Source organism: Talpa occidentalis, unplaced genomic scaffold, assembly GCF_014898055.3.
Source record: "Talpa occidentalis isolate TD23 unplaced genomic scaffold, MPIMG_talOcc4v2.1 talOcc4.6, whole genome shotgun sequence".
Taxonomy (NCBI): domain Eukaryota; kingdom Metazoa; phylum Chordata; class Mammalia; order Eulipotyphla; family Talpidae; genus Talpa; species Talpa occidentalis.
This window is the reverse complement of record NW_023604972.1, coordinates 48,506,442-48,521,718: the sequence shown is the minus strand read 5'-3', so window position 1 is coordinate 48,521,718 and position 15,277 is coordinate 48,506,442. Positions and strand designations below refer to the sequence as shown.

Sequence of the window (15,277 nt, the reverse complement as noted above, 5' to 3'; positions counted from 1 at the left end):
AGGTTAGGGAACCAGGACAGACAGCTATGTACCTAAGATCAGGGATTTGAATCCAGGTCTTCTGAATCTGAATATGGTACCTTTCCGTTATGTGAGTCATGAAATATAGCACATGAACATATTGAGGATTCATACCAATTTTCTTTCCAATTTTACATTTCCATTTCTCATTCACTGATGTGATCACCCTTATAAATCCTTTTAACTAAATATTCTCACTTTTAAATTCAGGGAGCATTTGCACATGGAATAGCATCAGAAATACTGAACTAAGCCTATTTGTGGGGATACAAGTCTCAACACATACTTCACAAAAAAGAGTTTCGTAGAATCTTCTTGAACTTTTTACATTATAAGTGTCATTGTTAGATTACTTGTGTCCACATATTACTTATTTGTGGCATGCATTGGGCAAACTGATATAAAAGATTATTTTGTTTTCTACAATCAATTTCAAACATTCATTGTTTAAGATTTTGAAGGAAAGAAGAGAAAAATTTGCATAAAGTTATTCAGAGGAAAAGTTGCTTAAGGGAGACAGGAATTTCTATTTTTTCATTTGTTTCTTTATTCCTAGAATACTTGTTAGCTGCAATTCTAAGAGATACATGATGGTTCCTGTAGATCAATGGAGAATATATCTCATTCTTCATCAGCTGGAATAATTATTACAGGATTCAGGAAATAAATTGAAGGATTAAGGAATGAGGTGGGAGGGTGACCTTATAACTTGGAAACATTAAGATGTTCTTGAACTGCCATAAAGAAGGTGGTAAATTGTTTTTGAAGATTTTCAAAGTATAACAGGAGAAAAAATAATTTTTAATCCCTAAACTCTAAAGAGAAAGGAAATAAATGAAAATGAAAAGAACCAAAAAACAAAGCCAAAACAACTCACAGCACAATTGTAAATTATAAATGAGTTGAAAATATAAGCAGTGTTTCCAGCTTCCTATCTCATTTTCTTTGACTTCAATGACTTCTCTTTCATTTCTTTTTTCACACTTGGGACTCCTTTTCATTTTCCATTACTGGATCTTCACCCTGAACTTTCAAACTTTGGACCATTTCAGTCCTTGATTTCATTTCTGTCTCTTCCTGGGTCATCTCATCAAGTTCTGTGGCCATAAATCCAGTCTGGTGATCCCTCAGAATCATACTTTCAGCATTAATCACCTTCTCAAAGGCCTCAGTCTCATGTTCAAGGGTCTCCTTACCAACTCTACCTGGATATTCCAAACATATTTTTGATTCCCTTCTCCATAACCTTTGCTGTACCTCTGCTCCCCAGCCTGAAACCCTGCTCCAGTCTTTCTTCTCTTAGTTAGTAGTAGCTACATGCTCTAAGTCAAAGACTTAAGCATCCTTGGTTTCTCCCACATACCATATTCACATGATTGACAAATCCTGTTGACTTTACTATCTGAACAGATTCAGAATCCTACCACATATCACCACCTTCACTACAGCTGTAAATGTCTTCATTCCCCACCACTGGCACCATCCTATTGTCCACACAGTAAAATAAAGTTTACTCTTGCTGCTGTCAATTAGATCATCCGACTCAGAATATATCCCTGTGTCCCTAGCAGAGCCTACCAGAGCAAAGTGACTGTTGCCCTCATTCCTACCTGCCCCTTCCTGCTAATTCTTCCACTAAGTGTGCTGCCCTCCTTACTGTTCCAAGATTAACCATGCCCACTCCTGGCTCATGATATTTGGACTTGCTGTCTTGTGCTCCTCTGACCGTAGATAACAGTGTGGCTCATTCACTCCTTCATTTATGCCGCTGCTCAATTAACAGCTCCTGAGAGAGGCTTTTCCTATCCATTCTGTCTAAAATAATCACCTTGGGCCTACCTGGTGGTGCAAGGGGTTAAGCTACCTAGTGTGAGATGTCCACACCCACTAGTTTGATCCGCAGCCAGGGAGATACCCACATGTCGCAGCAGACCTCTCCACATGACTCACCCACTGCTCCCCTCAACAGTGTATTTCAGTCAATCCACCTGTTCTGTTCCCCTCTCTCTCTGGTGGATCCTCTCACCCCCCACACCTCTGGCCTGCACCCCAGTTCTTGTATGCATAAATAAATAAATCTTTAAAAAATAAATAAAATAAAATAATCAACTCTCTCTTCTCCTCACCTCCTCCCCTCTTCTCCTGTCTTCCTCATTTATTTTTCCTTCTTGTAATTCTAACCACCTAACATTACCTGTATGTGTATGTGTACAATTTCTTAGGTGATAGGAAATTAATGAGATGATTTTCTAGCACATATCTAAATTTGTTATGAAAAAACTAATGAGAGAGGATGGCAGGAGGGGGAAAGATAAAATGACTGTCATGAATGTGTCCCATCATGGTCTTTCTGTTCTGTTTTGGTTTTTCTCTAGTCCACCCTTTTCTGGGATCGACCAAATGATGACTTACAATTTGATTCTCAAAGGAATTGAAAAAATGGATTTTCCCAGAAAAATAACAAAACGACCTGAGGATTTGATTCGGAGGCTTTGCAAGTGAGTGATAATTAGATACCCCTGTTCTCGGGAAAGTGTGAAAGCTTCTAATTTCTCTTTCCACCCATTTTAAATTGCGTTTGTTTATTTTTTATACTGTTCTGTGGAACTAAATTATATTTAAAAATCACTTTCTCTTTTGCAGTCTAGGCTCAGAGTTTGAGTTATTCAAACTCCTGATTCATACTACCGAAACATAGTACCTACTTATTGTTTAAAAGAGATGCAGATTTTCCAGGTTATCTCTGGAAATTTGTCTCTTGTAGAACAAAATAGAGCCACAAACTTTATCTTACAAAATGGAGTTATTATAATCCTGTTATTTTGAGAGAAAATCAGTGGTGATAAAAGTTACATATGTCTTCTTTTAATTTCCATTTTTTATAAAAAGTACTCCTCTGGCCTTATTTTAAATTACTCCACATTTCTAATTACCAATAAAAATAATTTACTGGAGAACAGAAGACTTACAGAATTTTTGTTTATGCCTCATCTTGCTGGCTTTTTTTATTTTGCACACTTGACTTTTTAAAAAGCTTTAAAATTTAGTGTATTTAGGATGTGTTACCTAGCCTTGGGTTGCCTGCAGAAATTTTTGAATGGTTTTACAAAACTTTCTCTGGTTTTCTCCATGGAATTAGTAATTACGTTATTTTAAGCATTTATTTATCACTCATTTAAAACGTGGGACATATATACATATATGTAATATCTATTCCTAACTCCAATTTGACTGGCTCTGCCAGAGAGGGACATGTATTTTCCCTATACTCAGATGTTTGGTCTATGAATTTTGTTGAATAAATGAATTAAGAAATATTAAATTCTATTTTAAAATTTTTTCAATCAAAATTACAATTTTTAAATAAATTATTTATAAATTTATATTTACTATTTTAGGCAAAATCCAACAGAAAGGTTGGGAAATCTGAAGAATGGAATCAATGACATTAAGAAACACAGGTACGTAGTTATTTCCTTGCCCAGAAAAATACAGAAATTTATAGAAAAATGTGGTAATCTTGAAGTTTCATTCAATGGGCCTTTTCTTTTTTGTTGCTTTTTTTTCTTTTTATTTAAAAATTTTAAATTTTATTTTCATTTTTGTTCATTTACTTCTAGTGTTTCATTTTTAATATGTGTTTTACTAATTAGTTTTACTAATTAGTTACATTAATTAATTTGAAGGTGAGTTCTTAAATGTTATAAATTCATATAAAAATGACAAAGTTATAAAATAAGTCACAAAATCACTTCTTCAAGTTATAGCAACTTAGCCTTTTATCCACTGCTATTGTTGTTATGATTATTATTTTGTCAACATGGATTCATAAGGGAATTAAAGATCTAATTTTGACATTTTATTTGTAATTAAAATAGAATATAGTCATTGTCAATATTCAAGAGAATGGATCAGCTAAATCTACTGTTAAATTTTATTCTATTTCATTTTTAATTAAGATTATATTTTAAATATAGTTTTCCCTTGGTTAGCTCAATAAAGTTGGAAGTTTCATTTTCTGTTTCACTTTTTGGGTAAAGTACACTGATTAACACAAACTCCCAACACTGTTTTATGCAATTGCAGTAATCTTAACATGTACCATTTCATTTCTATGAACTAAAACTAGCATTGAGAAGTGTCAATAACATCCATAAGATAACCTTTATAATTTGATTATATATGTGAAAGTTCAAGCTTAGCTTTCAAGATTTAAAAAAATAACCGTATTTCTAGCTAAATCCTGCTATCCTGAAGATACTAATTTTAATTAAGTTTCAGAGATATAAAATGTAACCTGTTGATAGTATCAAAAAATACATTTGCAAATTCCATTATAAAAAACCTTTGAACACACTGATGTGTTCACTTTCAGAATTGAAAATACTTCTCTGAATATTTTTACTAAAGAATTAGGGGAACTGTTTTCTCAGGTAAAGAATCTCTGGAGTGTTAACTTCTACAAAGCAGGAAGGTTTCATATATGCCTTAAGCCAAATGCATATAATCACAGCATGAATTTATCTGGGGTATCCATATTATGATACGTATATAATTCAGTTAGCTCCGGAGGGGAAAGGTGAAGGACCTCTAGGGATAATTCTGGAGATAGGGACATAAAGTGGACAGGACCTGGACTGAAGTACTCCTGATAGACATCCATCTGCAGGGAGGGGAATTGCCACTTCTTAGGATGAGGATCCCCGTGGCTCTCACTGATTGTTGGATAAGAATTCAGGATTATGCGCATGTAGTCCATAAGTACCTCAATTTGCCTCAATTTCAGTGCCTATATTTATATCAATTTTCAGAGACATGTTATCAGAACCAACTTAATATTTGGAGGGGCCTCTCGGTACAGCCATGCTTATTGTCTGTCCTTGACTTTTGCATGTCTGTGTATAACTATCTTCATAAATGAGTGGCTGCTTTTTAATTAATAACTTAAGACACATCTCAATTGCCCCTAGCTTCCCATCAGTCGGGGGTCGTTAACTCTGTCAATGTATATAACATCTGAGTCAGTCAGAATCATTACAATATCAATATGTATGATGGGCAAATAAACAATGTGAAAATAAAGGAAGAGATGCTACTAAATAGAAATGTTACTGTGTTTTCTTACCAGTAGTGGTACAACTTCCAAAAAAAAAATTCCCAAGCTGCAAATCCTGGTCTATCCATGAACAATTTTTTTAAAAAGATTTATTTATTTATGCATACAAGAGCTGGGGTACAGGCCACAGATGCGGGGGGTGAGAGGATTCATGAGAGACAGAGTGGGAAACAGAACAGGCAAACTGACTGAAATACACTGCTGAGGGGAGCAGTGGGCGAGACAGGAGAGGTCTGCTGCGCCATGTGGGTAGCTCCCCAGCCGGGGATCAAACTCATACTGCAGAGGCTACGGACAGCTTCACAGGCTGCATCTTAACCCCTTGAGCCACCAGGGAGGCCCTCCATGAACATTCTTAGAATAAAGACATGTATTTAAAATCCCAAATTCATATTGTGCTCTGCTTTTAGGGTATATTATAGAGGCTGGGAGGGAAGAAAAGAGACAAACACATCTGTGGATTTTTATAAAGATCAAAATACTTATCCCTTTTATTATACTTTGGTATCTTTCAGATTGCCTTCAGTGTTAAGCTCAATATTTTTCTGAGATTCCAATTTATCTTTTTCCTACATGCTGTTTTCACAAGTTCTTTTCTCATTATGAAATGACACAGAAACACATGATTCATATTGAACAAACGAATGTCTGTCTCATCGATTAAAGTCATTCTTGCAATGTAGTTTCTTCCTTTCATTAAGAGAAGCTTCTTCACGGATTGCTTGGGAGTAGTTGGGAAATAGAAGTGATATAATTGTTAACAGCCTCCAATTTTATCTTTTATTTCTTATTTACCTGAGGCTCATTTAAATGTAGCTGTCAAATTGTGATTGGATGCACATGCAAATTGATGCTAAAGGATTTTCTCACCTCAGCAGTAATGAAGAATTTTGAATCTCCTTCCCCGTAGGGATTAATTTGCCCACTCATCTTAACAGACAAAATGTTCTTTTCCACACAACTGTGGAGACAAAGTGCAGTGTGGAGAGTAGAATTTACTAAGATGCACCAAATTTATAAAGTGTTTTTCTGGTGAGTTTAGGGAATGCAAAAACATGATTTCGTCCTATCTTTATAGTTCTTCTTTGGATAAAAAGCTGGAGTGGGGGAAGAGTCCCTGAGAAATAGATCTCTCTGCTTTCAATAGGGGTATTCTAAGATCTTCTACAAGTCTTCAAGGTACATAGCTTCCTATCCACTCTATTCTTGAAATTTAAAAAAAAATCCTTTCTAAAATTTGACAGATTGCCCTCCTCTATTTTAAAGTAAAAAAAAAATTATATTTTTTTTTAGAGAACTATTCAGTTTAACTTTGTATTTAAATGTAATTAAGCTTGGCATATTGTTAAATGTTCACTCAGTCTATGTTGTCATTTTTTCCTAAAAATAGAGTTCATTCCTTCCCTATTTATGAGCTAACTTATAAATTAGGCACCAATCATGTCTCTGAGTACCTATCTGAAAGAGGGATAATACATTTTTATGGTACAATTAAGTCTTCCTTGCTAGATAGTGGAATAATTTACTTCAGGTATCTTCATGTTACCTTTTATATTTCTAGTCTCTAAAATTACTTTCAAGAGTTCCTACAAATCTTCTAAAAATGAAGAAGCAATTTATGTGCCATTGCCACTAATATTTCTTTGGTGATATTTTTCACACTAAAGTGCATCCTGGCACTTTTGCATTACTTAAAATGTGGTTAGTGTCAAAAGGCCAAGTGTTAAGTGAATAACCACTCATGCTAAGTAAATATTGTCATAAGTCAAATTGTAACAACTACTCAGCAAGAAATGCATAGACTGTTTGCTTTAATAGCGTAACAGTAATGGTTTTTATTAATATTTACGTAGTATCAGCTGGTAGAGAGCATTATGAAATGTATTTGGTGACTAAAGAAAAGAAACCACAGAAATGTGTACTTCAAAATCTCTAAAAATGGAGCCTTAGTCTCTGCATAAAAGATAATAGGTGGGTCAAGGAGAGGACTTCAGTTATTTTGTAGTGGGAACAGGGAAGGTCAAACAACTGGAATGGCTGGCTGACTCTCACTCATTGACAAGAGTCTTAGCAGCTAAGACCAAAATGGTGCTTTACTGGAGCCTTTCCTCTCTGTTTTCAGGAATTTTTTTTTTTTCTTTATTCTTTTTTCTTTTTCATTCTTTCTCTTTTTTTTAAGATTTATTTATTTAGTTATACAAGATCCGGGGTACAGGCCAGATGTGTGGGAGGGTGAGAGGATTCACCAGAGACAGAGCGGGGAACAGGACAGGCAGACTGACAAAATACGCTGCTGAGGGGAGCAGCAGGAGTGACAGGAGAGGTCTGCTGTGCCATGTGGGGACCCTCGCTGCCGACCAGGATGGAACCGGTGCTGCAGAGGCTGCGGACAGCTTCCCAGTGCAGTGCTCAACTGCCTGCACCACCAGGGGAGGCCCAGAAATGTTTTTTTCTTGCTAAGCATAGACTTTGAATGGGAAATGCAGTCCTTAGTGGAACCAACATCAACTCTAGAGTGAGAGTGATTGAGAAGGTAAAAAAGTAAAACTTCTGGTATAACTGACAGGACAATCAGCCTCCTAATAGCTCCCTTAACTCAGTATCCACCCCCACCCCATCCCATTCCAACCTGCCATGGTTATTCTCTATATAACAGCAAGAATTGTTCTTGAAAACATAACGTAGGTTGCAGGATTTATTTAGAACTTTCTAATGGCTTCCTACTGGGTTTCTTATTGAATTCCACAAGGCCCTACATGACCTGGCATCTGGTCATTTCTCAGACATCATTTTTTCCCCACATTGACCATGTGTCAACTTGTTTTTATCATTTCCTTCCATTTAGAAGACCTGTGCTACAGATCTTCCTCTGGCTTCCCCTTTCTGTTCATTTTAGCTCTAATTCAAATATCCCTTCTTCAGATACCACCCTAGGCAACCTATAGAAGATATTTGCACATCCCATGTCCAACAAGCAGTTGTACACATTTTCATGTATACAAATATCTCATACAACTCAAAACAACAACAAAAATAGCAGCACAATCAAAAACTGGGCAAAAGACCTATATAGACACTTCTCCAAAGAAGACATCCTGATGGTCTACAGGTATATGCATAAATGTTCATTGTCACTTATTAGAAGGGAAATGTAAATCAAAATCATAATGAGACATCACCTCACGTCTGTGTAAATGACTAATATCAAAAAGATGGTAACCCACAAATGTCGGTGAGGATATAGAGAAAAGGAACACTCATCCACTATTGGTAGAAATGTAATTTGATGCAGAATCTATAGAAAAATGCTATTTAGAGTCCTCAAACAAAAATGGAAATACCCTATGCTACCAGCAATATCACTTCTAAGTATTTACCCAAAGAATATGAAAACTAATGTGCAAAGATGTGTATTTATGCACTCATATGTTCATAATAACACTATTCACAATAGCAAATTGTGGGACCTACCTAAATGCCCATCAGCAGATGACCAGATAAACAAATTGTGGGATATATACTCAATGGAATAGTACTCACCTGTTAAAAAGATAAAATGGTGCCTTTTGGGACAAAATGGATGAAGGTGAGTATGCTAAGTGAAATAAGTCAGAAAAATGAAAGACAGCTATCATTTGGTTTTGCTCATTTGTGGAATATAAGTAGCCAAAGAAAATCTACTGGCAAAATGCAACAAAAATAATTCTTAGACTCTGGAAAATACCCTATTTACTAAAGGGGATTGGAAGAAGGGGCTGTGGGAAGACAGGAAGGGAGAGGTGAGGGGCTGTGGGAAGACAGGAGGGGAAAGGTGAGGGAAGTCAATAGGATATTTGCATTAGACTTTTGGTGGAGGGTGAGTGAAGCATATGTGCATATGGAGGTATGAAGTTGTACTCCCCAGATTTATACAGTTATGTAAATGATTGGCAGGTCAATAAAGTATAAGGAAAAAAAAAATGAATTTGACTTTGGAAAAAGACCCAAAGTTGTTCAGGGAACAAATGATGGAGAAGTCTGGGAAAAGAACAATCTAGCCAGAAGCTCTGAGTAAAAAGGTAGGAGCACCCCTTGCTTGTTGGCATAATGGTGAGGAGGTTCATGAACAAGAGAGGGGGAAGGAGAAAAGCAGCAGTAAATGATGGTTGAAGGGCATTGGAAAAGGTGATTTTGTATAGTTCTAGGTTATTGTAAAGATATGGTAAAGACTGATTTTTACACGGTGTGCAATGGGAAGCTTTGGGCAGTTTTGTACAAAGCATGATGTGACCTGATTTCATTTTTTTAAAATTTATTATTTATTTTTATTTTTTATTTTTTAGATTTATTTATTTATTTATACAAGAACCAGGGTACAGGCCAGATGTGCGGGAGGGTGAGAGAATTCACCAGAGACAGAGTGGGGAACAGAACAGGCAGACTGACGAAATACACTGCTGAGGGGAACAGCGGGCATGACAGGAGAGGTCTACCATGCCATGTGGGATCGAACTGGCACTGCAGAAGCTGCGGACAGCTTCACAGCGCAGTGCTCAACTGCCTGTGCCAACAGGGGAGGCCCCCAATTTCATTTTTAAATGACCTCTTCTGCTGCTCATTTGTTTGCCACAGACAAAAAGAAGGGCTATTTAGCTTAGCTAGTTACGATAATAATACAGGCCAGGGATAACAGTGACTCCACTCATGTTGGTAGGATGAATGTGTTGAGAATTTGTCAGATTTGGCATACGTACATATTTTGAAGTTAATACTGACAAAGTTTACTTCTGAACTCAGCAAAGTGTTAGTGAGAGAAGGTATAATGGTTTGAGCAACTGCAGAATCAAGGCAAGTTTTTTGGGAAATTTGGAGCTCCAATTTGGACCTGATAATGCGCTAGATATACAGTTGGGAGATGATGCCTAGCAGTTGCAGATATTGCCATAAAGGAATGGAAAGTCTTGGCTAGAAATAGAAATTTTAGAGTAATCGACATATAAATGCTATTATAAGTCACAAAAATGAATGAGATTACTCAGGAAGTGAAAGTAGTAGATAAAATAAGAGGTCTGAGAACTGAGCCTTGGAACACACCTACCTATATAGAAATAGTAGTGGAGAAAAATAGGAAAAAAGTCAGGATAATAATGTGTCCAGAAAGCCAAGTGAAGAAAGGGTGAGTGATGAGCAAATGTTTCTAGATTTAAAAAAAAAAACAACTGAAAATTGAGGTGATCAGGAGAAAATGGATAGATATGGTGATTAGATAATGCTTTCAAGGATTTGTTTTCCAATTGGAGGAGAGAAACAGTGAGAATTGGCAGGCAGATCAGGTCAAAGCTGGGTATCCTGTTGTTTGAAGAAGTAAAATGTTTCTATACTGATGGAAATGATCAGCAACAAAGAGGTTGATGAATCAGGAGAAGGGAAATTTGAAGGAACAAGTCTTTGAAAATAGAAATCAAATACACAGAATCAAATACACAGTGGCCATAGCTAGACATAAAGGCAGTCAATTCACAGTACAGGAGAGAAGGGAACACAAAGATGTGAGTAGGCAGGTAGATAGGACAATTGAAGTTTGTGGAAATGCTCTCTCTGTGTCTCTGTGTCTTTGTCTCTTTCTATTGCTTCATTTTTCTCAGTGCATTAAGAAGCCAGATCATCATTTGAGGGTGAGGATGGGGAGAAAGTTCTGGAAGTTTAAGGAGAGAGAACAAAATGTGAATCAGGAGTCTAATGTGTGGCAATGAGAGGAGTCCCAAGGAAGTCTGGAATGATTGCTGGGCAGGATGTGCTGTGAAATAGACAGCTGGCATGGTGAGCGTTTCCTTGGGCCACTTGTGACTATGCTGTTGTAGGCAGGGAGCAGGCAACACCACGGATTGACAGATGCCTTGACATGTGAATTGTTTATCAAACAAGTAATATTCCACTGTACTTTTCTCATTTCTTAGGTGGTTAAATGCTTTTAACTGGGAGGGGTTGAAAGCACGAAACCTTCCATCACCTTTACAAAGAGAGGTATGGCATCTGCTATAGTATTGTCTTGATTTTTTTGCAGATACTTGTTTTGGTATACCAATTTTAGAGGTAAGTGTATTCAACAGATTTCAATTTTTGAGTAGTTTTCAAAGATTAAGTTAAAACATCACAGCAATTATGAGTATTGGGACTAAATAATATTACCTATTTGATGGGAATTAGCTCAACTCTCAGGAACCAATCAAAGTCCCCAAAAGTTAATGTTAGTCAAGCTGACAAATAGCTCTAGAATTATAATATGAATCATATATGATTCAAATTTAAAATTTTCTAGTTGCCACATTTAAAAAAGTGAAAAACAGGTTAAAATTAATTTTGCTTGTCATACTATATCCAAATATCATCGCTTCTCTGTCAACATAAAATAGTAATGAGATGTTCCATTTTTTCTCTATTCTTTTAGAAATTCCAAGTCAGTAAAGTACATCTCAGTTCAAACAAGTCACATTTCAAATGCTCCATCACCATGTTACACAGCTGTGACTCTGATAATTTTGGTCATCATCTTCTTATATGTGACTTTCAAGTGGTTCCAGTATAAATTCAGCATTCAGATGTAGAAGGCATTACTCAGATGCAAATACTCACCTTTGGTTTTATCCTTTCTCTATTAGCTCAATGGACCCACAGATCACAGCTACTTTGACAAGTATCCCCCTGAAAAAGGGGTGCCTCCCGATGAGCTTTCAGGCTGGGATAAAGACTTCTGACTGAAGAGAAGATGTTTTTACTGCCTCGATACTACAGAAGAGGACTATGAGGACCTATAATCCAACACTTATTATTTCTCTCTTTGGATTGTTATACTGTCTTTTTGGAATAACATCAGAGAAAAATAATCCCTACCCATGAGGTGGGGGTAGACAGTAGTGGATATGGAGAAGGTTCTGAATTATGGCATCTCACTTAGAGTCTGTGAATTATTCATGTATTCCATTCTTTGTTTGCTTAAATATTGAAGGTTATCCTAGTCACTCCACAGTCAGAACCATTTTTGTTGAAGGGACATTTTGTTTTCTCTGCAATCTTTTGCTCCATACCTCTCATGTCCACCTCCTTTGAATCCTAGTGACAAAGTCATGCAAATAGAAGAAAGAACAAAGAGTGACCCTGCTGTTAACTCCACGTAAGCATTATGGTATCTTAAAGTGGTGTTTTTGCAGACATCTTGGTAGTCAATAGGAACTCTTGACTTTCATCTGCCTTCATCTTAGAAATATATCAATATGCTTCTAACCAGTCTAGGGAAAAGTAAGTTTGAGTATTAGTGATACCACTTCTTAAATTATATGAGTTAATTAATCCAACCAGGAAATTATATTCTATTAGGGAACTTAGAAAAAATTAATAGAGCAAAAGATATTTTTCATTCTCCTCTGCCCAGCTCTCATACCTTAGAGTCCTTTTAAAAGCCTCATTGAAGGTATTCTAAAGTGTGGTTCAGTGATAGGGCCTTTGGAATGATTTTATCTTGTATACAATGTGTTTTCACAAAGTGGAAATATGCAACATTAATAATTGTGGATGTTTTTCTTTCCCATTAAATATGGAGGAGAATCAATTCTAATAGGTAAGGTTGCTGACCCTGAAACTCTGAGATGTTTTAGCCAATTCCATGATTGTTGCTATTAATAAATCAAGAGTACAGAATAACCACCGTTAATTTTTAATGAAAATCCCATTGTCAAATGTTGATGTACCATCATAACTGCTGCATTAACAACTCTTTTTAAAGACATTTGAGTCGTGGATGTGTTTATAATTTTAGATTGTTAAAATTCTTTAGATTGTTAAGGCACTGGAGAAGGGATGAGGCTTTAGGATATGTAGCATCTGCCTCCTCCTGTCACTTCCTTGCAGTCCAGATAATGAAGAGAGTAGTTTCAATAGCACTGGATGCCAGTTCCCAACAACTTTAAGTGAATGTTTATGTGTCAACCATGGTCATCCCCTACCGTCCATTTCCAAATGGATGAGAAGCAGACTTTCTGTGCAGCCTTTTGATTTTGCAATGGAAAGAAGCACACATCTAAATTTATGCATTATTTAAGCTTTTGGTTATATTTTCATATGCTAATGTTCTATGGGAATGTCACTCTCTACCCACAGTCTTGCCCATGTTTTCAGCTTGCCGAAAAAGACAGCTATATGCTTTCTGAGGCATTAAACCAGAAAAGTGAGGTCCAGCCCAAGAAAGTGCATCCTTAACAAATTGCATTTCCACATTTAGAATCTTTTGCTGAACCAAAGAATTTTTGTTTTCTGGAGTTGTATTTTTAAAGATTATGTATTGTATATAGAATAACCATTTTTTAATAGGATTGACATACCTGCTTAATGAATTTCTAAGATTTTTAAAAGATTTTTATTTGCATTTAGTTTCTATGCACTGTATGTTTTTTCATGTATATATTTTAAAGTTACCCACCTATAAATGTAGGAAATTTGTGGATTGGGTGGATATTAGAACTGTACAGTTATAATAACAATGTTATTCTCAAAGGAGATCAATAGTTGTATTTCAAGAAAGACCTACATATATATATAAATAAAAAACAAAATACTACAGGTTTATTTTGCCTGTGTTTGGCTGTATCAATATGTAATCTCCACATGTGATTTTGGAGAGGGGAACTTCCTTTCAGCTTCATAAAGACGAAGAAATGAAAGTGAACCATCATGTAATTCCAATTCCACTATTTCCTGACTGGGTGATCTTGGGAAAATGACTTTAACTTCTTTTAGTATTAGCTTTCTCACATGTTGAAAAAGACATAGTAAAGTAACACCTACTATAGAGGCCTCTTTAAGGGCCCCTAAAATTAGATATCTGGAGAGCCTCTCCCTGATATCTATATAATAGTAAATGTTGCATAGATGAGAGCTACTGTTACTATCTCCCTTTAGAACTAAAGTTGTATTAATAGCAATTTAATACTGAATCTTATATATCATTTGTGTCTATATTTATAATTGTGTCATTAAATAAATCCAGTAACTTTCTTTTCTTTTAAGTCATAAAGTAAAAATGTTGACCAAACATTCATGCATAAGGTGAGGAGTTTATCCTCAACAAAATGAGTGCTTTATCAGAAACTCACCTATATTTATGAATTTTAACACTTTTATGAATTAAGGATGTATGATATATTTATTTTTATGAAGGGTCTATATGTATATATAAACACACACAAGAAAGCATTCCCTCTCTCAATTTTTTTGAAGATTCTGAGATTATCTATTAGTTTGTCTATGAAGGTTTGGTTAAATCATTAGTGAAAATATATGGACCCATATATTTTTGGAAGACTTAAATACTGTTTCAATTTTCTTGTTTGTGATTGGTGTGCCAGTTTTCCTATTTCTTCCTGATTCAGTCTCAGAGGGTTGTGATTTCTAAGAATTAGTCCATTTCATCTAGTTATTCAGTTTACTGGCATCTAGATGTTCATAGTTTCTTATGGCTCCCTATATTTCTGAAATGTCTATTTAACTTCTCTTTTATTTCTGATTCTATTTATGAGATTCTTTCCCTCTTTTTCCCTTAGTGAGTTTAGCTAGAAGTTTGTCTGGGTAGTTTTTTCAAATAACTACCTTTTTTTTTTTCTTTTAAGATTTCTTTATTTATGCATACAAGAGCTGGAGTATATGCCAGAGATGGGGGGGGGGGTGAGAGGATTCACGAGAGAAAGAGTGGGGAACAGAACAGGCAGATGGACTGAAATACACTGCTGAGGGGAGCAGCGGATGAGATAGGAAAGGTCTGCTGTGCCATGTGGGTTGCTCCTGGCTGGCCAGGGATTGAACTCATGTTGCAGAGGCTGCGGATTGCTTCATAGTGCGGTGCTTAACCCCTTGTGCCATCAGGGAGGCCCTCAAATAACTACCTTTTGTGTCATTGATCCTTTGGACTCTCTTTTTGTATTTAATTAATTAATTAATTAATTTTAAAGATTTATTTATTTACAAGAACTGGGGTATAGGTCAGAGGTGCGGGAGGGTGAGAGGATTCACCACAGACAAGGTGGGGAGCAGAACAGGCAGACTGACTGAAGTACACTGCTGAGAGAGCAACGGGAGAGGCAGGAGAGGTCTGCCGTGCCATGTAGGTTTCTC

General features: G+C 36.1%; 1 protein-coding gene across 2 annotated transcripts in view; it reads left to right on the top strand.

Moving 5' to 3' along the window:
* The window catches only part of PRKG2 (protein kinase cGMP-dependent 2), a 106,526-nt gene extending 93,848 nt beyond the window's left edge, over nucleotides 1-12,678 (top strand). For both annotated transcript variants that reach the window (XM_054688111.1, XM_037530145.2), the window contains exons 16-19: nucleotides 2,397-2,519; nucleotides 3,420-3,482; nucleotides 11,074-11,140; nucleotides 11,776-12,678. In XM_054688111.1, coding sequence (XP_054544086.1) covers nucleotides 2,397-2,519; nucleotides 3,420-3,482; nucleotides 11,074-11,140; nucleotides 11,776-11,871 — 349 coding nt within the window. In that variant the 3' untranslated portion in view covers nucleotides 11,872-12,678. The remainder of the gene's footprint in view (nucleotides 1-2,396; nucleotides 2,520-3,419; nucleotides 3,483-11,073; nucleotides 11,141-11,775) is intronic.
* The last annotated feature ends 2,599 nt before the right edge of the window (nucleotides 12,679-15,277 follow it).